General features: G+C 47.0%; 1 protein-coding gene across 1 annotated transcript in view; it reads right to left on the minus strand.

Annotated features, from left to right (window-relative positions):
- ATP8A2 (ATPase phospholipid transporting 8A2) overlaps positions 1-26,833 on the minus strand; it is a 554,076-nt gene that overhangs the window by 505,356 nt on the left and 21,887 nt on the right. The window contains exons 2-5 of the mRNA XM_014581486.4: positions 13,351-13,450; positions 10,365-10,463; positions 5,686-5,731; positions 1,875-1,915 (exon numbers count right to left, since the gene is read on the minus strand). Of these exons, the coding sequence (XP_014436972.2) occupies positions 1,875-1,915; positions 5,686-5,731; positions 10,365-10,463; positions 13,351-13,450 (286 nt within the window). The remainder of the gene's footprint in view (positions 1-1,874; positions 1,916-5,685; positions 5,732-10,364; positions 10,464-13,350; positions 13,451-26,833) is intronic.

Here is a 26,833-nt window from a genome sequence, read left to right on the forward strand (position 1 = left end):
GAGGGGTGGGTGCACTGCGGATACTTATATATTTTTAACAGGATACTTTATAAAGAAAGATTGAGAAACACTGCTCTAAACCAATCTTTTTGGCCTCCCTGTTTCCTTTCTCCTTTTGCGAATTGGGCAGGCAGCAGCTTTGGTAAAAATATATCAGACATGTCCACACAGTACCCGCTCTGCCTCAGCTGGTGCTGGATAATCAGTTCTAAAGGAGTTGGCATTACTGAGGTGATCGATCTCCCCACGTTTAGTTGCGGATTTTCCAAAGAAAATGCTGTTGTTTTCTATAGGTCACCCACATCTCCCAGTCCTAGCAGAGACTTGGGATTAACATGGCTTTCTTAACTAAAAGTCTTATACGTGTTCTGATGTTGTGATAGTGAATATCTGGCGAGGCAGTCTGCCAAAGACAAGGTTGGCCTTGAATCTTGACATCTATGGCTTCAATTGAATGGCTTGTGTGAAATTTGGAAGAGCAGCTCAGAGAGACCTCTCTCCTTTACTTAAGGATAGAATCTCTTGGAAGCCTGAAGGAAAAAATCCTTGTGACAGACAGAAAGCCACGCTAGCAGTGTAACCTCAGCCTTAGGCTACTTATTGCTACAAGTGCCCTCAAGAAAGTGAGGGCAATTCTCGTGTTGTGTGTTTCTTTTATTTAAAAGTTTTTCTAAGTGTTATTTTAACAGGTAAGTTGCTCTCTTACATCCATAGCTATGATGTAGTTTATCACTGTGCAATAGTATGAAAAACAACTAGGTTAACTAGGTAAGTAACTAGGCAGTTAGCAAGCATTGCAGATTGCTTACAATAAATTTGATATGCTCAAAATCTTTTTACCTTTTATTCATTAAAACAACAAGTTACACATTTGCTATAACAGTGGTTTTAAATGCTTGATTGAAATATAGTGATGAAATTCATATTTAGGTTGTATAACATTTATTTCTCTTGTGTTTTATAAAGCTTACATATTTTAAGCATTTGACATTTTTCAAGTAAAAGACATGAACCTAATGAGAAGGGGATATGAACAAATTAAAGAAAAAAAATTATTTAACAGAATGTAAACCATAAAAACTGTAATTTATATTTGTTTGTAGTTACAATCAACTAACTGATCCACTAACTAATCCCAGTATCAATGATTAGTAGTAGTATTTGTTCTTTTGTTATTTATGTTTTTATTTTTTGCTGACTTAGAAATAAATAACAGATACAGATACAAATAACAAATGATTGGGCGCGCAAATTTTTCCTTTGCCCCCGAGCACTTAACATCCTCACTTCACCTCTGCTCAAAAAATATGAATTCCTTAATTGGGCCCCAGAGGCTACCAAAGTTAAATAATATTTAACTAAAGCCCAGATCTTCAAAGGCATTTAGGCTCCTACGGAACCTAAATAAGTTTGATGGGCTGGATCTATGACTTCTGAGAAAAAATTCCCATAGATCTGCAGAGAACATACAAAATTGTTAAAAGCAATATTAATATAGCCACACCACTGCAGTAAAATTAAATTATTGGAATAAAAGCAATGTGCTACAGAGGAGCAAACAACACAGGGTTTTGGTCTCTGTAGTAATATCAGTAACATATAATTGCTTTTATAAAAGTAACAAATGGACAATTGTTGTTCCAAAAACAGATGAATTGGACACAATCTTGGCCAGGGTCCACATCTGAGAGTTCTGCATTGCTACTACAGTGCAAAGCAGCCACAAAATACTTCCCTGAACAGGAAGCCAAGTATTCCTCCATCACAGGGAACTCATTAGGCAGTGTAAATCCAGTGTCATTGGCTCTGCACCATCCTAGCCAATCATTCCATCAAAAGTACATCTTTTCAAAACATTTAAATTTTTTTTTTACCTCTTTCCACATAATGGTCTGCCACATTCCATTTCTTAAAACTGAAATGAAAATCAACTTTAATTAGTTTTTAGTTATTAGAATACGCATGAAAGATCAAGATGACTTACCCTATCCAAAAAACTTAAAGTATAGAAAGCATATATGCCAAGGTCCAAATTAACTAATGTGCAGGGAAACCATTCTAAATACGTTTAAAAAATTAGGAAAAATTTCATCCTGAGATGTATGAGAGTACACACAGGAATCAGAGCCAGGCATACACATCCCACAGCAGAATCTGATCCAAAGAACATACTATTTCTGTGAAATCACCCCAACATTCTGAAGTTGGTTACACAGCCAGAAATACTGCTGGAATTTGCAAACATTTTACATAAAGCAGTAGGTGGCCCACTTTCATTCAATGTCCATTATTTTGAACTATAACATAGTCTTATAGTCCATTTGAGATATGAAAATTATTATTCCTAAAACACATTATGCTGCTGGGGAAGAATTTGTTGTACACTACTAGGTAGTAGCAAAGTTAGAAATAACTTATACCAAATGATTAATGTAGAATATTTTCATTCTTTTTTTTCATTCACTCATCTCAGAAATATATCCAAGAAGCCAATATAAGAAGCAAACTATTACCTTGGGGGAACATGAGGGAAGAAAGGAGACAGACTAAAATGCACACATGGGGTGTGTCTAGACTACATGCCTCCTTCGACGGAGGCATGTAGATTAGCCAGATCGGAAGAGGGAAATGAAGCCGCGATTAAAATAATCGCGGCTTCATTTAAATTTAAATGGCTGCCCTGATCTGCCGATCAGCTGTTTGTCGGCAGATCGGGGCAGTCTGGACGCGATGCGCCGACAAAGAAGCCTTTCTTCATCGGCACAGGTAAGCCTCGTGTCGATGGCTTACCTGTGCCGATGAAGGCTTACCTGTGCCGATGAAGAAAGGCTTCTTTGTCGGCGCATCGCGTCCAGACTGCCCCGATCTGCCGACAAACAGCTGATCGGCAGATCAGGGCAGCCATTTAAATTTAAATGAAGCCGCGATTATTTTAATCGCGGCTTCATTTCCCTCTTCCGATCTGGCTAATCTACGTGCCTCCGTCGAAGGAGGCATGTAGTCTAGACACACCCATGGTGTTTGTAGGTTTTAAAAAAATAAAAATTTGTGTCACTTCTAAAACCTCCCTCAATATAGTGCAACCTTGATTTTCCTAAATTCATGTAGCTGAAAATCCCAGTTAATTAAAAGTCCCTTCTGACACTGGAGGTTATACTAGCTAAAGGTCCACTCCTGCTACTCTCTACAGAGATGGTGATTCAGTTGCAGAGTTTTAAGTCTACAAGGCTGAAGCTAAACTCCACAGCCCTAGTTAGCTTAGCTTCAGGCTTCCTTGCTAAGCCATTCCTAAATTCTCAGTGATGGTATTAAGTTCCTAGAGAACTGAAGATCTCTAGTAGGCTGGGAGGTACAAATTAACTGTAACCCCACTTGTATGTAATATTGTGGGTTAGAAATGAGGGCTCAATTGTGTTGAGGAACAGACATAAATAGTGATGCAAAAGTGGTTATTAATCATTTTATTATAATTATATATAGTTTTAGATTATTACACACTTGCCTTCATCTTTAGTGAAGGTAAGGAGACATTTCCATTAGTTTCATACACATGATGAGTGAAGAATGATTATTCACATGCTTATTAAAACTGCTCTGGTTGGTAACTAAAAAAGCAGAGAATTGTCACCAAAAGTGTCAAAGAGGATGACATCTGTTTAGGTATTAAACCATAATTGTTGTTTCTAAATGTGTTTACAGATTCTTATCTCATGAAAACATTTTTAGGATATTTACATTTTAGAAAGACACCTAACTGTGTAAAAAAGAACATGAGGATTTTTTTTTATGCAGGATATTCCAAAGATAAGTGATGCCATTTAAGTGATGCATTAAGGAGTCATACAGAGTCAAGTGCCACCCACCCTCCAGCAGCTGGTCTGGCCAGGGAGCAGAAAGGGCAGAGCCAGAGCCTCTTTTGGACATTGGGATGCTGCCTGGTGCAGCATAGAGGCTGCCTAGGAAAACGCCTGGCTGCTGTGGCAGAGGGGTGCTTCTCACCCAGGCTTGACTTCCAAGGTCAGTGACACAGTGATTTCACTTAAACACTTCTTCTATTTGAAATAAATGCAGACAAAGTAGTGCTCATATTTTTTCATTTTTAAAATATATTATAGATGAACTGACATAGCAACAGAAAGGCTTGCATCAACAAATACCAAGTTCATCATATTATCATTCATAATGCAAGACAAAAAATTGTGGATGACTAATTATCAGCACCTAGCATTCAAACAGTCATGTACAGGCAGTCCCTGGGTTACGTACAAGATAGGGACTGTAGGTTTGTTCTTAAGTTGAATCTGTATGTAAGTCGGAACTGGCGTCCAGATTCAGCCGCTGCTGAAACTAATCAGTTTCAACAGTGGCTGAATCTGGACGCCAGTTCTGATTTACATACAGATTCAACTTAAGAACCCCAGGCATCCCCAAGTCAGCTGCTGCTGAAACTGATCAGCGGCTGATTCCAGGAAGCCCGGGGCAGGGGCTTCCTGTAGTCAGCCACTGGTTATTTTCAGCAGCTGCTGACTAGGGGACACCTGGGGCAGAGCAGCTGGGGTGCTGCTGGGTTGGTCCAGTGGCACCCAGAGCGGCGCTACGGGACCAACCGGCAGCGCCCCAGCTGCTGTACCACAGGCGTCCGGAGCAAAGCCGCGGAGCACGGGGGCAGCGGGACAGCCCAGACGCGCCGTGGCTATCCTGCTGCCCTCGGGCTCCGTGGCTTTGCTCTGCTTTGCTCCCCGTCCCCCTGGTCTGCAGACCAGGGGGAGGGGGAGCAGAGTAGAGCAGAGCGGCGGAACGCGCGGCCAGCTGACAGCCCAGACGCGTCTGGGCTGTCAGCTGGCCGCGTGCTCCGCTCTGCTTCCCCCCCCCCCCCCCATGGTTTGCAGACCAGGGGGAGGGGGAGCAGAGCGGAGCAGAGCAGAGCGGCAGAACGCGCGGCCAGCTGACAGCTCAGACGCATCTGGGCTGTCAGCTGGCCGCGTGCTCCGCTCTGCTCCCCCCCCCCTGCAGATCGGGGGAGGGGGAGCAGAGCGGAGCACAGCAGAGCGGCGGAACGCGCGGCCAGCTGACAGCCCAGACGCGTCTGGGCTGTCAGCTGGCCGCGTGCTCCGCTCTGCTCCCTCTCCCCCTGGTCTGCAGACCAGGGGGAGGGGGAGGGGGAGCGGAGCGGAGCAGAGCGGAGGAGAGCAGAGCGGAGGAGAGCAGAGCGGCAGAACGCGCGGCCAGCTGACAGCCCAGACGCTTCTGGGCTGTCAGCTGGCTGCGCGTTCCGCCGCTCTGCTCTGCTCCGCTCTGCTCCCCCTCCCCCTGGTCTGCAGGGGGGGGGGAGGGGAGCAGAGCGGAGTGGAGCGCGCGGCCAGCTGACAGCCCAGACGCGTCTGGGCTGTCAGCTGGCCGCGCGTTCCGCCGCCGCTTTGCTTCCTCTCCCTGGTCTGCTCGAGACCAGGGAGAGGAAGTGCCCCGTTCGTAACTGCGGATCCGACCTAAGTCGGATCCGCGTAACTCGGGGACTGCCTGTATTTACATTTTCCTCTAGTTTTCTAGCTTTTATAGGATCAGAAGATAATACATGATTAACATGATAAGTTTTAAAAGTATTCATTCTCACTATACATTTGCATCTGGCCATACCTACTGCATAATATTCAGCTAAAGAAAAATGAAACTACATTAGGATCTTACCTACTGTTTTCTTTTTGTTTACTGTACTGTCTGCCTTATGTCGTTTCTGTCATGAAACAAACAGAAAATACCAAAAAAACATTTATTACTCTCAGGAAGATTTCACATTAGTAACCAAAGTGCTGAATGTACAAGACAAAAACAGGATAAATAAAGGACAAGGCAGAGATCAATTAAATTAGATCATCTGTGAAGTTTTATGCACCTTTTTGCTTAGAATTATAGAAGACTGACATTGACATTTTGCATCTAAATTAGAAGGTGGTATTTGCTATGCTGAAAATGTACCACTTACAGCAGGGGTGACTGGTGAGGAAGGACACAAGGGGGTCACCGGCCATGTGACTGCCCCATGACACCTTCCCAAGCCACCTGTAGCCTGAGAGAGGGCCGAGACAATTCCCCCTCTGCCCAAGAGGAAGAAGAACAACACAAACGCAGCCCTCTGCACTTCCCCCTCTTCTAGCCATGTTGTTCTGTTTCCCACCAGTGAGCGCGGGGGGTGGTCGTCCCCCCAGAGACGCAGCTGGGAGCTGGGGGAGAGAGCTAGGGCTCCATTGCTCCACTTACTCCGTTCTTGCTGCTGGTTGCCAGGCCCCCACAAGCGCCTCTGGGTCACCCAGAAGCTCTGGTCTGTCATGTTCCTTCTTGCCCCACACATCACCCCTCCCTGACTTATAGTTTGCTCAATAGCAACAAACAAAAAAACAACTTAAAACCTGCCCCCCAAAATGCAGAGAAGACAAGCCAGGGAGCCGACAGGGTCACCGGTCCCCTGAGGAATGTGGGGGAGGGGTGGCTTCATACTCCCAGAAGGGGTGAGCCTCAGGCAGAAGGGGCTGGGTCAGGGCAGCCAGCCCCCAGCACCACCCAGACAGCGTGGCACCTCCTCCTCCCAACTGCCATCAAAGCCAGCTGGAGAACACAGTGCAGGCTTCTGGAGTGAGCCATATGGCACTCTGGCATCTCTTCTAAAGGGCCCTGGCCTCCCAGCCACCGCTGCTACTGTGCTGGCAGAAGCAGTGAATGTCCCAGGCTCTTTAGAATCACCGGGCCCCAAGGCAACTGCCCCTTTTACTCCCACTGGCAGTTCTGAGAACAAGTGAATCATTCCACAAAACTTCTTAGTATATAGTAAAAAAAATTGACATAATTAATTCCAAGGGCTGACAGGAGACTGGCCTGTTGACTACAATAACCCTATTTTCTTGGAACCCTGCAAAACTTATTTTACAAAACAGATCGCTCACATCAGCATGAATTCCCCCTCTCCTACCCGTTAGTATTTCCTCTACATGTGCAAGTGTCAGAATTTGTCTCAAAATGACTTTTTATAATCTTTGCGTACTACGTAGACTTATACCTAACTCAGAAAGCAAACAAGGGTGGCTTTCAAGAGAGGGAGCATGACTGAGAATTCTAAGAAATATTATTTTCAGAAAGGATGGGAGAAAATCCTCTTGCCTCCATTTTTAATTTCCCCATATTCCTGCCCTCTTTACTATACATCCAGAATGGAAATTTATACTAATTTTGCTCAGTTAGCAATAGCACCTCTAGTTGAGTCAGCCGCTTTGAATGTCAATTAATATAGTTGGTATTTTGTCTGAATCTATCTGGTGTAAGATATACATGGTGTGCAGTGAGAGTACCTATTCAATGACTAGAATGAGATGCACAGCTTTTGCTAGGTCATAAATTCATCCTGGGTCCCTGTGGAGAGACTGAGCCCAGCTGGAGCAGGTGCGCTTAATCCAGCTAAATTAAAGAAGACTTGGGCTACACCTGCCCCACAGTTGCTAGGAGGAACTAGGAAAATGAAGGATTGAGTCAGCTGAATCCTGAGCAACAAAGCCATGCTGCAGTGGAGCTAACTCTGGCGGTGGGTCCCTGGAACCAGGGTCAGCTCGAGCCATTCCTCTGCCCCGGGCAGCAGGCGTGCAACACGTGCGCGGCCCCATCTCCTGGCGTGCTGAACACCTTACAGCTGCAATCGGGCGCGTCGCCTGATGGCAGCTCTAAGGGGCACTGTGGGGCCCCAGCCCGCGCGCAGCACCCCTTACAGCTGCCATCAGGTGCCCCACATAGATTGGCGCCCCAGGCAGCTGCCCAGCTAGCCCCCCCCCCTTAATCCGGCCCTGCCTGGAACAAGGGGGTCAGGAGCTTAAGGAAGCAACCCAGCAGCTGCTGCCTCAATGGGTACATCTACACATCAAAGAAAAATGTACAACTGGCCCATGCTAGCCAATACAGGCTGTGGGGCTGTTTCATCATTGTGTAGATGCCCACATCCAGGCTTTAGGACCCCGTGAGGTGGGAGGGTCCCATTGACAGAGCCCAGAAGTACACATAGCAATGAAACAGCCCCATAAGCCTGAGTTAGCTAGCACAGACCAGCCACGGGTTTCTCTTTGCTGGGTAGGCATTCCCAGAAGGGGAGTGGAGCCAGTGGAGGAGGAAACTGCCAGGAGCTGGAATGCCAAAGACTCCTGGGATGGGTGGCTTTGAACGGGGGGATGGGGGGGAGGTTGAGCACTGATTTAAGGTGGGGTTTTGTTTGTTTGGTAACCTTTGTTACAACAGAATTATAAACCCCCTTGACAGAGAACAGGTGTGGCAGCACAGGTTTAGGGCCAGCCGCTCTGGGACGTGGCTACTTTTTCATCCCATTCCCCAGACACTAAGGCTACGTCTACACTGGCACCTTTTTCCGGAAATGCTTAAAACGGAATACTATTCCGTTTTCAGTTTTTCCGGAAAAGGAGCGTCTACATTGGCAGGCTGCTTTTCCGGAAAAGCCCTTTTTCCGGAAAAGCGTCTGTGGCCAATGTAGACGCGCTTTTCCGGAAAAGAGCCCCGATCGCCATTTTTGCGATCGGGGCTTTTTTCCGGAAAAGATTACTGGGCTGTCTACACTGGCCCTTTTCTGGAACAGTGTTCCGGAATAAGGACTTATGCCCGAGCGGGAGCAGAATAGTTTTTCCGGAATAGCGGCTGATTTTGTACAATAGAGCGTCGTTGCTTTTCCGGAAAAGCAAGCGGCCAGTGTAGACAGCTCGCAGCTTATTCTGGAAAAGCGGCTGCTTTTCCGGAATAAGTGGCCCAGTGTAGACACAGCCTAAGGGAGTAAGGGGAAAGTGCTTATATTCTGTTCATTCCTCTCACACCTGGCAGGTGAAGGGAGCTCACCAGCCAGGTGTGAGAGGAATGCACAGAATGTAAGCACTTTCCCCTCACTCCCTTAGCCTCTGGGGAACAGGATGAAAAGCTAGCCATGTCCCAGAGCACAGGGCTGCTGCCTTCCCTAAGCGCTCGAAATGGTGCCCTTGGCTAGAAGGCTACAGCAGCCGCAGCGACCATTATCCTTTATTGTCTTCCATTCTGCTTGTCAAGAAAGGTCTCTTGGCTACTGAGATTACTTGCATTTCAAAGGTAAAGGACTGAATTATGCTGGCTTACTACAAAAGAAAGTCAGTTCTGATTATGGATATCTTTTTGTCAGCTGTGTAAGTATCTAAATGAATTCTGACAGGCAGCTAGCTAGGAGGTGAAGAGATTTCCAGAACAAATTCTATTTATAAGCACACACCTATTCTGCTTAGATATCTTCACTACTGAATTCAGGGATAGTGAAATGTTGTTACCAATGTTATTTGCATTATTGCAAGACTGTGCTTAAGCTGTCCCATATAAGGGGGTCACCCTCAGCTGAAAGTACCTCACTAAACCAGGGCTGGAATGCGACAGCCCTATGAAAGTAAGATGGGTGAGGACAGGTATCCCAGGCAGAAGGTGAAGACCCTCATCCTAGGGTCTGTGAGACACACACACACACACACACACACACACACACACACACACACACAGAGAGAAAGAAAGTTAAAAGGAAAAGTTAAATAGGCATCATTAGGAACCTTTATGTTATTTTAAATACTCCATCAGAGCTTAAATCAATTGTGATAGAACTAGCTTTCTGCCCTGCATGCTAAGTGCTAAAAAAATCACTGGGAGCCGAAATAAATTGGGATGGAGCAGTGTTTCTGCCCAGAGTGCAAAGAGCTGAAAATTACTAGAAGGCCAAAACAAAACACTGCAAGCTAAAATTTGGGCATGCAATTTCGCATTCTCTGTGGAAGCCAATTTGAAAGTTTGCTGCTTTACATGCAGTTATTTTGCTACCTGTATTAGAAAGTGAAAATAGAGATTTAGTGAGTATGATTATTCTTACATGTATAGAATAATATTTATATTTCTCACACTTCCAATTAATAATGTATGTATAGCCTTTTCAAATTTTGTTTTTCTTTATGTTTTAAACTTAGGAATTCTCTTGATAAAATAAATTCAAATAGTAAGTTCATCTGCATTTCCTATTGTAGATAAGCTTTCACATCAATCCATCAGCCCAGACCGAACACCTAGTGAGACATATTTATGTTTAATAAAGTGCTATTAAATAATAATAATGAGCCAACTCCTAAGGTCCTGTCTCAGGCAAACGCCTCTTAAAGTCACTGAACTATTTCCCTAAGAGCTGAGTGACAACTAAGCAAAAACCTCAGCACTGGATCCACCAACAATGGCTACTATGTCACTTTCATAGATGCATTTGCTAACGCTGTATGTGCTTCACTGATATGAAACCTTGTTGATTCCCAAATTAAATAAATGATACTCACATAGTCTTCTATGATCTCTTTGATGCCAGCAACGGTTAGAATAAATAGCAATGGCACCAAGGTAGTATATCTTCCTGTTGGAGAGACATCTGGAATTTGCTGTAAAGGAAGAAAAAAATAAGTGTTTTATGATGCAAATCTGTGTTTTATATAAGGTAAAGTTTAGAAAGGGACTAGAGCAGTAACTACAAGTAATGGAACCATAACCATCTCATCTGCACAACGTCCCGTGCATGCCAGGGCTTATTCTGACATCATAATCTTTGAGACAATTCAAACCAGTGGTGGGCAACCTGAGGCCCAATGGCCTCGTGAAGCCCATTGGGGTTCTTTGTGCATCCACGAGACATTTTCTTTACCACTGCCCATGCACAGGGTTGCCAGATTCTCCTGATTTTCATTCACATCGTTTTTTTCCTACCAGCATTACAAAAGTGAGACACACTTAAAGCAAGAGAATGTGAAGTGAGTTGTGTGCTGATTGCATACAACATTGTGAGAGATGTGTGTTTCCTCTTCATCCAATCCAAGTGTTCCTATGGTTCATTCAGCATACTGCAAATTCTAGGTATGAAAGTTACAACAATCTTGCGGCCCACTGAGATGAAGGAGGGTCACTCATGTGGCATGTTCACCAGTGTAGGTTCCCCCAAAGGGTACGTCTACACTACAACGTTAATTTGAACTAACTTAGTTTGAATTAATTAATTCGAACTAAGCTAATTCGAACTAACGCGTCTAGAACTAAAAACTAGTTCGAATTAGAGTTTTGCTAATTCAAACTAGCAAGTCCACATTGAGTGGACCCTGAACAGGGCTTAAGGATGGCCGGAAGCAGTGCCAGCAGGGCATCAGAGGAGGACTTAGAGCGTGGAGATGCTGTCTCAGGCTAGCCGAGGGCTGTGCTTAAAGGGACCCGACCCCCACCCCGGACAGACAGTTCTCAGGGGTGCCCCGCTTGCAAAGCAGTATTGGCTTGGATTGCCCGGAGTACCCACACTGGGCACATCACACCACTCGGCCATCAGCCCGGCTGCACTTGCCGCAGGCTGCCATCTGGGAAGAGGGGGCAAACGGGGGGCTGCAGGAGAGCTTCCACCCCCAGAAGCCCGCAGAGCCAGCCCAGTCCTCCCCATCGGGGGCTCGTGCCCCATTCCTCCCTCACCTCTTCCACTTACCCTTCCCTAGCCCCCCTTCTTATTGATGTACAAAATAAAGATAACGTTTCTTCCAACATTGACTCTGTCTTTATTGAACAAAACTGGGGGAGACTGGGAAAAGGAGGTGGGAGAGGGGAGGAGAAAGGCTGGGAGAGGGGAGGGCAACTAACATGATCAGGGGTTGGGAACAGGTCCCAGATGAAGAGAGGCTACAGAGACTGGGACTGTTCAGCTTAGAAAAGAGGAGATGGAGCGGGGACAGGATAGAGGTCTCTAAAAGCAGGGGTTGGGTGGAGAGAGTGCATACAGAAAAGTTCTTCATGAGTTCCCATAAAGAAGGACTAGAGGACACCAAAGGAAAGGAGTGGGTAGCAGGCTTCAAACTAGTAAAAGAAAGTTGTTCTTCACAAAGCAAATAGTTAACCTGTGGAACTCCTTGCTGCAGGAGGCTGTGAAGGCTACAACTAGAACAGAGTTGAAAGGGAAGTGAGATCAAGTCATGGAGGTTGGGTCCATGGAGTAGTCTTAGCCAGGGGGTAGGAGTGGTGTCCCTGCCCAAAGTTTGTGGAAGGCTGGAGAGGGATGGCACGAGACAAATGGCTTGGTCACTGTCTTCGGTCCATCCCCTCCAGGGTCCCTAGGGTTGGCCGCTGTCGGCAGACAGGCTACTGGGCTAGATGGACCTTTGGTCTGACCCAGGACGGCCATTGTAAGCTCAGGGCTCAGGGTCGGGGGTCTCAGTGGACCCCCTTGATTTTCATGCACACCTGCTCCTGGGTGGCCAGGCTGGCAGCTCTCCTGCCCTAGACGGCCACTTTCCTGTGCCTAGTGCGGAGATCGTGGACGAGGTCCACGATGTCCGCACTAGCCCAGGAAGGTGCCCGCCTCTTGTGGTCCAGGGCAAGCTCCCGGGAGCCGCCAGCCTGGTCCCGGGAAGAGGGGGAGGGCTGGGGGACATCGGGTGGGTGGTTCTGTGCCGTGCCAGGTGCAGGGTCTGTTGGCTGGGTGCTGGCAGGCTTGCACCTGGCACGGGCACCGTAGCCAGCCCGTGCCCCTTTAAGGGGTCCGGGGCCGGGAGAGGGGCATAGAGTTTCCCTGGTGTTGGCCAGAGTGGCCACCAGGGAAACCTGGGGAGGGCTAGCCTCCCACTAGTTCGAATTAAGGGGCTACACACCCCTTAATTCGAACTAGTAAGTTCGAACTAGGCTTAATCCTCGTAAAATGAGGTTTTTCTAGTTCGAACTAAGCGCTCCGCTAGTTCGATTCAAATTCGAACTAGCGGAGCGCTAGTGTAGCGGCTATGAATGTTAGTTCGAACTAACGTCCGTTAGTTCGAACTAACATTGTAGTGTAGACATACCCTAACTGAGTCAAACAGATGCCATTTTCAAACCAGTGTATCAGAGAAATGTTTCCTTTTTGCCCTCCCACCTGAGTGTACATATTTCCCCTAAAAATGTATTGGTCAGATGTGCAAAATGGATCATATTCAGTTCTGTATTACTGAAATATTTAAAATTTACGACCAGAAAGGAAAGCTTTATAAACATATTCTCTTTGGTTTGTTTAATAATGATTTACAGTGAAATTAACATGACTGCCTATACAATTGGCATTTACTTTGCAATCAGCTTTCAAAATTTCCACCTTATATTTCCTCTGTGTAAAATTTTGTACTTCACATTATGTTAATGGTGACTACTTTTTTTTTTTTGCCAATTATTCTATTTTATTATATTTGAGACACAGATTATTTTTTTCTTCTAGTTTCTTTATAATTACATTGGAGTTTCTTTTGAATCAAAAGTAAAACAGCAAAACCATACCTGCAGTAAGGCAATGAAGAGGAAAAAAGCATTAGCAGCTTTTCTAATCTGCTCATATAGGAATCGAGGTAGAAATGTCACCACGCTGTACTTGGCTGTGCTGTAGGTTTAAAACAAAACAAAATGAAACTCCTTGGTTAAAGTACAGTACTGTAGCAAAAAATAAACTGCAGAAAAATTATGGCAAACTCACTACACAAAAAGGTGCCTCAAGAGCTAGTAATGATATAATTGTTCAAAGTTAATACAGGAAGGTGTGGGTAAACATTAAGGAAATGTATTTCTCCCTTTTGAGGGAGCGTGTATTGAAGCCTGAAGGTTCACAGAAAGGCAGGAACTCTGATCATTACAACAAATATTACATGATGGTACAGTCAAAACACAAAAATTATCTATCTAATATATAAAGGAGAATGTTTGTATGTGTACATGTGCAGACCCGATTAGCCCACCTGTGCCTTTATTTACTCCTCACCATCCACCCCCCAGGCGGGAACAAGAGTCTGTCCCACACCAAGTCTCCTTGTATCAGTCCTCTCTATCGCATTTCGCTCCGTGGGCCAGCCTCGCCCGAATGTGCCCAGGGCTTCTCACATGTGCCCAGGGCCTCCAAAAGTGGGGAGAATGGGGTCCAGGCCCACCCTCACACATGGACCCCAGCCCAGGGCCCTAAGGACACGAACCTATTTTGGTCTGGTCCAGCTGGCGGGGCTTCCCAGCGTAACGTACCAGCTCATGGGCCATAGTGCCCTGCCCTGGGCTGCTTCCTCTCCCCCTATCTGGTCTGCTGACCAGTCAGTGCCAGGACGTCTGTCTCGCCTCTGTCTCTTTGGGGTCTCACCTGTGGTGCCTCGGAGGTCCCCCGGGAGGTGCGACCCCACTGTGCCTCCACCTCTCCAACAGTCTGTTTCCCCCCTTGCCACGAAGGCCGGCCCTTTTGAATCCTGGTGCCCTGGTGTTACGTCACACCCAGGCGCATCCCCTCCCAGCTGTCTCGCGGCATGAGGGCACGCCACGCATGCTCCGTCAGCACTCTGTTCCTCCCCCCGCTTGGCCGGGGCCAGGCGTTTTAAAGTGCAGAGTGACTGCGTCCTGCCAGACGCAGCTTGGGGGTGCACCGCTCCTACTCTACCCACGTCCCGCCGCGCCACATACATGGCCGGCACTGGGGGACTTAAAGTGTGGAGATGCAGTGCCCCATCACAGTATTCTTTGTGAGCTAATATCTTGGGCACTATAAGAGCTACCACAACCAAACTCTGCATGGGGTAACCTTTCCTCCAGAAGAAGGTTTTAAGGAACTTTTGGCAGTGCGGGGAGAAGCGGCTTCCCAGGGGAAACGGCAGAGACAGTCACTCACAAAGGCTGGCGGTGGAGGCGCAAGGGGAGGGGAGGTGCTCTGAGCAGCAGCTGCCGCACTCGCCTCTACCAGGCCGTTCCACTGCGCAGGCGTGTCCAGGGCGGGGGAGCCCCCTCCTCTCTCCCGCCCGTGATGTCACTCGGCCCAGGCCCCTCCTCTCTGGCGGAGGCTGAGGGTTGCCGAGCGGCGGGCTGGAGCTCGCAGCCGCCGCTAGGGGGCGGTTGCAGGTGCAGCAGGGCGAGCCCAGCGGGGAGGCGGCGGCAGTGCTGGGAGCGGCACGGGGTCCGTCGCAGCTACCGGGTTGCGTGGCGGAGAGCCCAGCACCTGCTCGCCGTGGCCCATGGGAGAGGGGAGCCTCTGGTGTGGACCCATGGTGCGGCAGGTAGCGGGGTGAAAGTTTCAGTGTGGAGGTGAACTCAAAACCGCTCACTGTGAGTACTAAGTAACCAAAAATATACAATTTCAGAATTATCCTTGCTGATCAGTTTGTGTAGTGTTATCTTAAAGTAATTACACCATAAGGGGAATAATGCAAAAGCTAATATACATCTAGTCATAACTATAGATTAAGAAGACAATTCATTTATCATACAAATGGTATAGTTTTCTCTTCCACCTGTATATTGTATGGCACAAGTTACAACAGATATTGTGATAAATGAAAATATGTCAACTTCAGGAGAAAAATCTAGAAAGCCCAAGACATTATATGGTTCAGTTTTGTAGTAAGTAAGTGGCTGGCAGGAGAGCACTGAAAACATACACGTGAGTATCAAACTGAATTCATGAGCTCATAAACTCCTACAATGTACAGAGAACTGGAATGGAACTATAAGTTAGGTGAGATCCTACAATATGACGCATTCACATTGTGCTGCTCGGGCAATGCAGATGGACTGGGTTCCGCCATAAGTGACAGTAAAGATTTATCCTTGGAGAAGGAATTTCTCTGTTGGTATAAAGTTAGTGAAATAGGTAGAGCTGGCTCCCATACCAGCCACCCACTCACTTTACCTTTGCAAAGCTCTACTACACTCTTCTGGAAAAAGGTATCTAGTGTCATACGCTAGAGTAGCAAAAGGGCTACTCTAAGGCTACTCGAAGTAATGTCAGGGCCAGACTGGTGATGAATGAGGGCACTACTTATAACCGGCTCTCTGATGGCTTCCTTCTTCCCTTATAAGTAGCAAACCTTGAATGAAGGGAAGAATTCAGCCCTTAGTTTTTAAGTAGTAAATTGAGGTAGAGATGTCGATATTCATGCAAAAATTATTAGGGCTGTCAAGCAATTAAAAAATGTAAGCACAATTAATCTCATGCGCCTCCCCTTTGAAACACCGCCGTGGCGTTTCAACGGGGCAGCATTTCCAAGGGACAGCGCCAGGCAGAGCCCAGGGTCAGCTAGAGTACCCAACAGTCGCGCATCAAAGGGGCAGTGCAACAGGAAGCCCAGGATCAGCTGGAGTGCCCAGCTGATCCCGGGCTCCACTTTGTGCTGCCCCTTGGAAATGCCTCAAAGGGGCAGCACATTAGGAGTATGGGATCAGCTGGAGTGCCCAGATGACCCTGGGTTCCACAGCTAACCCTATAAAACGTCGCCTCTGGAGTTTCAAAGTGGCAGCTGCCATGGAGACCGGGGTCTGCTGGGGACTGCCCCGCTGACCCCGGGGTTCTGAGGAAATGCCGTGCAGAGACCAGGATCAGCTGTGGACTTCCCCGCTGACCCTGGGTTCTGCTGCTGCGCAGAGCCCAGGATCAGCTGCGAAATCCCCAGCTGACCCATGGCTCCAGGGCCGCTCCTTTGAAATGTGTGCGGAGGCAGCGGCATCACAGCTGATCTGCGGAACATTCTTTGGGACAGCCTGCCACAGCTGTACTAGTAATGCAGTATTCATAATAGAGCTGCCAACCACTAGTGCCCTGAAGACTAAGAACATAATCTCTGCAAGAGCCAACAGAGTGTCTGGGACAAAAACATTATTTTTAACAAGCTGTTTTCCAAAGGAATGGGCTTCTATAGTGCTTTTAATCTAGAAGGGTTAGATTGGTATAACAATCTCCTGCCTTAGGATCCACACCACCACAGCAGGAGCTAAGACTCCACCACACCTGACCTCCCCTCCACACACACACACACACACGCGTGCGCGGAAGGTGCAGATTTACCATGCCGATAAGATCAGCCTCCCTGTTGAATGCATCAAGTAAGCATTTCCGGTACTCCCAAAGGAATGGTCTTTTAGCTAATTTTCACTGCGCAACAGCACTGATATGCAAACTAACAGCAAGGTTCAGAGTAAAACTGAGACATACATAATCAAAAGTTATTTTAAGATCCAAATACAACACACCTATCACATGCACTTCATTCATTAGTATATGTTGCCTTATTAAAACAGGTATTCATAACAACCATGCTTTTTTCATGTAATTAATTGCCATGCATAATGATTAACTAATGAAATACAACTTATTACACCCCTGATCCTGCAAACATGAACATGTTAACTTCACTTACAGAGTAAATGGAAATTCACATGTGAGAAAACTTACACACGTGTGTAAGTGCCCAGGATTGGGAATGTTATCCTTCTCCTTTGCCCCTCCTTTTTCCAAACTGTTAATGATATTTTGCTGCATCTAAGTATGAATAACAAAATAATGAGAAATGGTCCCAGCCTATTTTGGTGTTGGGAGCTGTTACTTGCCCCCTGAAAATGATGATGTTCTGCCATTCACTGCAATAGCAGCAGGATCAAATCTTTAATGAGGCATATAAAACTAGAATTAAGTTAAATAAACAGTTTGTTTTAAAACTGTGTCCTGTACACAACCGTTAAAACTGAGAGGGTGTACAGTACTTAATTTGTCATTTTACTTTACAGCCCCTTCTCATTTAGTTTGTTTACGCTGTGTAATTAGAGTCCCTTGTTATGTGGGTGTTTAATATAACTCAGTTACCAGTGTAACATCCCCTCTCTAGAGAAGATAATACAGTCATACACAGCGCAGAAATACTATACTGCAGTGGTTCCCAACCTTTGCAAGCATATAGACCCCTTTTCAATCTATTAAAATTTTACAGACACCACCCTCCCCCCAAACAATATAGCTGTTTTCAAACATTCCATTACAGGCAGTCCCCGGGTTACGTACAAGATAGGGACTGTAGGTTTGTTCTTAAGTTGAATTTGTATGTAAGTCGGAACTGGTACATATTGTAGGGGAAACTCTAGCCAAACATTTTTTTTAGTTTTGGATAGCATAGGGAAAGGTTAACTCCCCTCTAATGTTTGTTTTGCTGTCTGTTCCCCTGTTCAGAAGATTTCACATCTATTTCTGTCCCTGTGACAAACTCAGGACTAAAGGAGTAACTCATCAAATACCAAACAGCTCTGCACCATGCTTTGAGCTAATAGCTTTATTTCCACACACCACCCAGGGTTCTAGGAGGAGGGTCTTTTTTTTGCTAACACAATGAGGCCAGCACTTTGTTTGTTTTGGTGGAGTCTTTGTTTGCCCAGGGAGCCCAGCATGTATAGGGGGAGGAGGGGCAGAGAGGCTGCTTTTGTCTGCTGTTCGGCAGCCTGTTGCTCGGGGGAGGGGGCAGCCTGTTGCTGGCAGGAGGGGGAGGGGGGAGACGTGCAGGATGGGAGGCCGCGGGGGGGGGGGGCGGGGGCAGCGGGCGTGGGGAGGCACTTTTCCTCTGCCCGGCAGCTCTGCGGGATCCCTGTCCCTGTGGCCAGCTGCTGCAGGCAGAGGCCAGTTGGAGCCGGCCGAAGAGGAGGAGGAGGTGGATTCTAGGACCCAGGTGAGCGAGCCCCGGGGACGCTGCTGCGCTCAGGGAGCCCGGCATGTATAGAGGGGAGGAGGGGCAGAGAGGCTGCTTTTGTCTGTTCGGCAGCCTGTTGCTCAGGGGAGGGGGCAGCCTGTTGCTGGCAGGAGGGTGGGGGGGGCAGCGGGCGTGGGGAGGCACTTTTCCTCTGCCCAGCAGCTCTGCGGGACCCCAGTCGGAGCCGGCCCGAGGAGGAGGAGGATCCTAGGACCCAGGTGAGCGAGCCCTGGGAATGCTGCTGCGCATGTGCGGGAGTTGCCTCACCCCGTTCGTATCTAGGGATCCGACGTAAGTCGGATCCACGTAAGTCGGGGACTGCCTGTATTTCAGAGTTTCAGTGCAGGTGAGGATATTGTTGTTTGATGATTTAATCCCAGTGAATTGACTAGCTAGGCTAGTCTGCTCAGGGCTGTCCCTATGAGTGCACAGGGCCTTGGGCACCCCCCTGCTACTGTGTTGCTCTGGCTCCTATTGCCCTGACCCCTGCTGTCACCCCATGCCGGGTCCCCCAGGTAATTCCCCAGGCAGCCCTGGGCCCCACGAGTCCTGTTCATAGGATGGTGAAAGAAGCTTCTGTGAGCCTCGCCCAAAACACAGGGCCTGGGGCAGCCGCCTAAACTGTCCTAAAGCTCCAAAAAAGTTAAAAAAACAACCAACAGTCTGGCTGCACCTTAAAGACTAACAAAACATGTAGATGGTGTCATGAGCTTTCTTGGGTACAACCCACTTCTTCAGCTGATTGGAGTACAGGCAGTCCCCGACTTACGCTTATCCGACTTACGGGGCTTGTACTCCGTGGCTCGTACTCCGGGGCTTTCTCCGCATCTCCCTGGTCTGCAGACCAGGAAGACGCGGAGCAAAGCCGCGGAGGGGCTCGGGCAGCGGGGCAGCCCAGGCGCGGCTTTGCAAAGCCTTGGGGAAGCTGGCAGCGGAGCAGCCCAGACGCCCCGCGGCTGTCCCGCTGCTGGCGTCCTCAGAGGCTTTGCTCCCCATCTCCCTGGTCTGCTGGTCTCCAGCAGACGAGGGTGACGGGGAGCAAAGCCGCGGAGGACCCAGGCGGCGGGACCGCGGTGCGTCTCGGTCTGCCGCCCGTGTCTTCCTGGTCTGCTGGGGTGGGGGGGTGCAGCTAGTACGCCCCCCCCAGCAGACTAGGCTTTTCTCCGGACGCCTATGGCAGAGCAGCTGGGGTGCTGCCGGTTGGTCCCGCAGCGTCGCTCTGGGTGCTACTGGACCAACCCGGCAGCACCCCAGCTGCTCTGCCCCAGGCGTCCCCAAGTCAGCCGCTGCTGAAACTGACCAGCGCTGACTACAGGAAGTCCGAGACAGAGTTGCTCTGCCCCGGGCTTCCTGGAATCAGCCGCTGATCAGTTTCAGCAGCAGCTGACTTGGGGACGCTTGGGGTTCTTAAGTTGATTCTGTATGTAAGTCAGAACTGGCGGTCAGTTTCAGCAGCGGCTGAATCTGGACGCCAGTTCCGACTTACATACAGATTCAACTTAAGAACAAACCTACAGTCCCTATCTTGTACGTAACCCGGGGACTGCCTGTATGCACAAAGTAACTGCCTCCTCAGCCCAGAAATGTATTCCTGCTCCCGCCAGGTTTGAAATACAGCTGCATCACAACTACAGTGCATCACAACTCTCTTCTGAGAATAAAAATTACTACATGACCCCAAGAGGAGGAATGAAGCCTGAGCCCACCCAAGCCCCACTGCCCCAGGTGGGGGGAAGGAAGGGGCAAAGCTGAAGCTCACGGACTTCAGCCACAGGCCCTGCTGCCCAGGGCTGAAGGAGAACCCGAATTTCAGCCCCAGGTGATGGGCTGCTTCAACTTAGTACCCAGCCCCCATGCAAGTCTAAGCCAGCTTTGGAGGCCCCATTAAAATGCGGCCCCGACTCACAGTTTGAGAACCATGGCAATACAGTATTCTTGTTCCAATTACTCATGCAGAAATCATGCCAGTAAGTTCCTCCCTCCTAAATGAACTTTCCACATTCCGAGCCCAGCTGGTTAAGCAAGTCATTGCCCCTGTACCATGTGCTTTGTATCTAAGCTGACATCAGAATGGTTCTGTGCACAAAGGGGCAAATCCAATCCCTGCCACAACAGCCTGGGAGGCTCTCTGGAAGTGAGAGCCATGGGGTTATGTGAGATAAGGGAGTATGTTGGATTTGAGGGGAGGGTCTAATTTAAGTGGTTACATGCTATCTGTACAGAGTGGGACCCAGCTCATTGGTGACTCCCTGAACAGCAGCCCTCGGGCCAGGAGCTTTAATATAGGCTGGTCTGCCCCCAAAAGAGGAGGAGTATAGAAGATTCATCCTGTTTCCCCTACACGTCTATTTGGATGTGGCATGAAGGAATTCATTTCTTTAAATCCAAGTTTATGGCAGTGAGGACTCAGTTCTGCCACCTTTACCCACGCTAGGTAGGATTTTCTCACCCAATAGTCTTGTTAATTTTTGGTGTCAGGGAAAAGGTTTAGAAAAAAAATCAGTGCAGAGTTATGTCTGGAAATCCTTGACTCAATTTGGGTGAGTAACATTGGCAGAATCCCAGTGTCCTCAATTTGGTTCCACTAAGGAGCAAACATTACATAATTTAATACTGCTTTTAGATCAGTGAAGCCTCATACAGCAAAAATGAGGAATGCTGACTATCCACATCAACCATTTTCCTAGATACTGCTTTGTCAGGGCCAGAGTGACATATTCCAGGGTAATTGCATCCATGGCATTAGCTCAAATTTACCATGGGCCCGTCCCTGTGATGTTTTGACAGAACACAAAAAAAGCGTTTCATTTTCCACCCATCATCATGTTTTCTGAACTCAAGCTTTTTACATAGCTGCTGAGGAAACCTGATGAAATCATGTCACGAAAGCATAGGGAACTAGACAGGAATTTTGTAGTTTGTGTGTTGCCATAAAAAAGCTGTTTAAATAATCCAGGTTCACATACAAGGGCTAAGTGCTGCTCTGATTTCACCCTGAGCAATCCCAACGTCTTCAATGAAGTGCAATGACATTTAAGTCAGAGCAGAATTTAAGCTTTGCAGTTCAACAGGGAAAAATCAAAGACTATATTAGAAAATACTAGCATCAAGGTAGCAGCTGTTATAAGGTGAACAACAGGTTGAATCAGTGGTCAATGGCATCTGAACAGATAGGTGTTCAAATATTCCACTGGAAGACATCTGCTTCCTTAACATCTGCTACATATGTAGGACCAATTATGATCTGAATTATACTACTGAAAATCTGGAGAAAGTCCACCAACCTTAATGGAATTACTTTGGATACACTTCAGTGCAGCTGAAACCAGAGTCTGGCGCACTTTCTCCACAACAATGCAGTAAGATTTTCTAAAAACAACTACTGTATAATTTGAACAAATCACTTCCATTCATTCATTCAGTTCCATTCAGTTCCATGCTACTCCTAAGCACTACTGACAAGTCATCATTTTGATAATATTCATATAGATACTAGCTGTGTTTTTGCATGCAAAAATGATTCTTCATTTTCCAGCCTTACTATGTTTTTCATATAATTAAACTTACGTTCCCATTTTTCCCCACCACCTATTTCCATCTCATAAAATACACATCCTCTGCCAAGATATTGCAGAACTTAGCTGCACTGAATTATCCTGCAGGTTGCCATGAAGGTTCCCAACAACAATGCAGGTGCATGGAGATTGTCCCTTGAATTAGAAGCAGGTAGATCTGGAGGTAAACGGAGTTTGTTCTTTTAAAATAAAACAATCATATTTACAGTGGAGGGGCCTCTGGGATCCATCTTTCTCCCTCATTGGTTGGAGGATTTTTAATTAAAATATGGATGGGAGCTCTGGGCCAGAATGATCTTTACATTTGTCCCCTCTAGGCCATATCTACACTAGGTGATTATTTCAAATTTACTAAGTTCAACTTCTGGGCACCCAATTTTACAAATTCAAAGTTCCGTGTCCTCACTATGGCGAACAATTGAATGAAGTCTGAGGTACCGGGTCCATGTTAACGGAGCCTGCCTCAGGCTCAAAGCCCCAGGAAGCACTCAGGGGAGCTGTGGGAGGCCTCCCAGAGGCCAATTAGTTAGAATTAGCGGCCCTGGGCACCTACACTAATGTTATTTCGGATTTACAAGTTCAGGAATAGCATTGCTCCTTGTGAAAAGCAGGACTACAGAGTTCAAATTCCACGGCTCCTTATTCAGGAATAATGGGTTTGATAGTGTGGATGCATTGCTTAGAAAATCAACCTTGGGGGGCTAATTTCGCACTAGAGTCCTAGTGTAGACAAGGCTCTACAGACTTTCTTTAGAGAAAATTAAGAAAGAGCCATACTGGGACACTTGTGTTTATACCTACTGTGACGGGCCAATAGCAGCCCACATGCCGGACAGCAGGGGGAGGCGGGAGAAGAGCAGCGCCGCGGGAGGGGAGTCCAAGCGGCAAGTTGCTGCCGCTGAATGGCGGCGGCACCAGAACCTGCCTCCGCACCTGCACAGCAGGAAAAACGCTGGCCCTGCCCCCGAGAGGGTGGGGCCCCTGGCCCATGTCACAATCGACGGGCCGTTTCAAAAAGGCCTGCCGGTGTCGGGGAGGGGGGCAGCCTCTACAGCCAATGGACGGCGAGCCCCAGCCGAGGGGCAGCCTGGAGCAGTCCCTACGGTCAACAGCTTTGGCAGGCGAGGCCGGCGGGCACCGCCCCAGGGAGGGGCTGAACGCAGGGCATAGGACCCCACCAACTAGACTTTAAGCCGGACGGCGGGTCCACTGAATCCCCCCTGCTTGCCCGAGAGGGGGTGATCACACTCGAGTACCCCATCCACAGGGCAGAAGACCCGGACTATGGTACAGAAAGCGGACGAGGGAGTCCGCCAAACCCCCCTGCTCGGCTGAGCAGGGGGTGATCACACCCAGTGACCTGGCACACCTACCCAGTGCTGATGAGCGGTGACATAATGACCTCTTGTCCTAAACATTCACCCCACTGCTGTCTATTCAATATTTCAGTGTCTCTTCCTGTATCTGAACATACTATTCTTATATTGTAAATGTTATACATACAGGCTCAGTCCATGACTATAGGCCAACTTGGCCGTTGCGTAGAGCGCCACCTTTAACGGCGCCCAATGATAACGTCACGGGGCGCCCGGGGCACCTGATGATGATGTCACCCCATTGACGGCCGTGCAGGCAGGGGCGCCAATCGCGCGTTCCAGCTGCCGCAACCCGCCTCAAACTGCTCCTGAATACACTGTGACCATAAATTAAATCATTACTGGGCTGCAGTGGTAGCACTGCTTAGCACCAGCATTCACAAAACCTGAATTTGATTTATGTTGGCCTCCCTTCATTGTAAAATTATGAGGTCTGTTTTTTAGTGTTCTGTGTCAGAAGAGCAGCCCCTGCATCATACTACAAAACAAAACACAACTTAATGCTTGGCCTCCTCTCTTGTTAGGGGTTCCATTCTGAAAGCAGAATTTGGTACAAGTTCTTTATTCACTGAAGACTTATAGAAGAAAATATAGACAAAGCATGGGAGGTGAAAGAAGCACAAAGAGGTGAAATGACTTACCCAACATTGTACAACAGCTCCATGGCAGAGCTGGGAATAGAATTCAGGTCTCCTGAGTTCCCATCAAGTACTTTATCCACTGACCTACACTGCCCCCAGAGTTGAAAACCAGACAAGCCAGAACAGGCTCCACACAACCCTGTGTGAAAGAGAACACTGAAGCTTTGCCAGAAACAGCAACTCCTCATCCCTTCCCATTTCATCCCTTGTAACTATAGAGGAAAACTCCATGGCAGCCTTGTCTGTTACAAATCCCTTGATTTCACTGTTCCTATTTGCTGCTTTAGAATTCAAATTATTTTTTTAAGAAAAGAATAAAGCAGCAGTTTCAGAATCATTAGAAAAACGAGTTTCTTTTTTCCTGATGGAAGCAAGGATAAAGTAGCAAAAGTGATGAATCTAAAATGCTGGCTCTGTATTACAAATGTACTTTATTAAATGATGCCTCCACTCTACATACAGTAAGAGCTTTAAAGAGCACACAAAGCTACTTGGGGCGGGGAGGAAATCAATCAAACAGAATTTATAGTTAGTAGGATAGTAAGTATTACTGTTTTAGCCTTAAACGGAACACAAACCTAAGCAAGAAAGGTTTCATTTCAGGACCATTTACGTGCATTACTCAAATCCCTATTCAGGACAATGCTTATTTTGCATTTTCTTAACACCTGTCATGTTATTTTGCTTTTGATAGAGAGTTTGGCAAAGGTAGCAATGAAGAAGACACTCCAGGAACCAATCTTTGTTTGAAACATCTGCACTCACATCAAATCAGTCAGTTGGTATTTTGGGGATGAGGACAAATTTGGCAGCCACACTTTAGAGAGAGTAGTGGTACAGAAAGGAGAGGAATGTAGACTGGGATAGGAAGCTACAGTAACCAAGATGAGTAATGAGGGCTTAGACTATTTATTTATTTATTTATTTATTGTATACACCAGATGAGCAGTTTTTCCATTGGAACATATAGGAAGCAGATTTTCAAAGTATTGTGGAAAAACGTATTAGCAACATTCAGGGAGTCTTCCTCTTCCAAGAACAGGCTTGCCAGATGCTTTCACCAAAAATCTTGAACATGGCAGAATTGAGGAAAAAAAAAAAAAAAGGAGACCAAACTTGTTGAACAAAAAAAACCCCCCTTGTTTTCCATGTCTGCTATTTTCTGGGGTTTTTTTACCAGACAGGGCCAGAAATAATGGAGTGTCTGGGGGAAAACCGGACACCTGGCAACCCTACCCAAGAAATGTTGAGAAAATTGTGAATGGGCAGCTCTGGCTTTATCTGGGCTCCTGAGATGCTTTATTTCAGCTTCTCCATTTATACCAGCTGCTTAGAACCAGCACATCCTTAACAATCATTTCCCCTAAACAGCATTATCTTTGAACAGGAACCTCTGCTACCCACTTTCCTTCCAACAGTTGATCTCCTCATTTGGGAATCTCTGTCTCTGCTCTGGACACCACTCCTGCATTTCTCTTTGAAGCCCAACCATCCAAATTTGGCTGTTCACTGTCCGAGTAAGTTTCATTCCCGGTGTTAACCTACTGAACTCATTGTAGTTACTTATAAGATAGCTTCCCCAATTATCACCCCTAATATCATTACCTCACAGACACTAACCTTCCCTCCTTACCCCCCCCCCGTTCTAAAATCTGATTTGTCAGTTTTATATGTGTTCACCATTTTTTGATTGTATCAAAATGGTATATATGGTCGTGCCAATTTTCTTCCACAAATTGAACTGTGGAAGAAAGCTCATCACCTAATAAACCATCTTTTTAGTCTTTAAGTGCTGCATAGTCCTGTCTTTGTTTCAAGTATTTGGCAGTAACTTATAACAGTCAAGTATAACAGTATATGGTCCAGCCATGAGGGCAGGGGACTGGACTTGATGACCTCTTGAGGTCCCTTCCAATCCTAGTATTTTATGATTCTATTATTCTAAGGTGCTACAAGAAGAGACAGTGGAGAGCCCAGTAGTATTGATCTGATCATAGAAAGAATTGCCTTTTGCAATATCTCATACTAGGACTCTGGGGCTACATCTACACAGTGTGTTTTTTGTGGAAGTGCAAATGGAGCACTCATTTCCATATCTCGCACTCTCATTTGCATAACTTCTTCCAATCCTTTTTGCAGAAGAGGTTTTTGCGATAAAAAGCCCTGTGTAGACGGGGCCAATTGTCGGGGAAAAATCCTTTAGCGCAAGAGCCTGTAAACCTCATTTTTGGAGGAATAAGGACTCTTGAACAAAAGATTTTTCTCTAACAAATGGCCCCATCTACAGAGGGCTTTTTATCGCAAAAACCTCTTCCACAAAAAGGATTGGAAGAATATATGCAAATGAAAGCGTGAGATATGCAAATGGGCACTCAATTTGCATTTCCTCTTCCACAAAAAACACACAGTGTAGATATAGTCAGTTGTTGTGATTTTCAGGGGCTGTCCCTATGAGCCCAATCCCATACTCCTTACACAAGAAAAATTCCTAATAAAATCAACAGGGGTTTTCTTCTGTAAAACACATGTAATTAGGCCCCTTGTTCTAAGTGTAACAGCATGGATCCGTCAGTGCAAGCGGTGTGCCCTAGCCAAGGATGTGTTTCCACCCACTCGGGCCCCTTTGACCTGCACTAACGTAACTGCCCCAATGGAGGTCTTAGCAATGGACTACACTCGGCTAGAGAAATCTTCCGAGG

This window comes from Pelodiscus sinensis, chromosome 1, assembly GCF_052426305.1.
Source record: "Pelodiscus sinensis isolate ZL-2025 chromosome 1, ASM5242630v1, whole genome shotgun sequence".
In the NCBI taxonomy this organism is placed as follows: Eukaryota; Metazoa; Chordata; order Testudines; family Trionychidae; genus Pelodiscus; species Pelodiscus sinensis.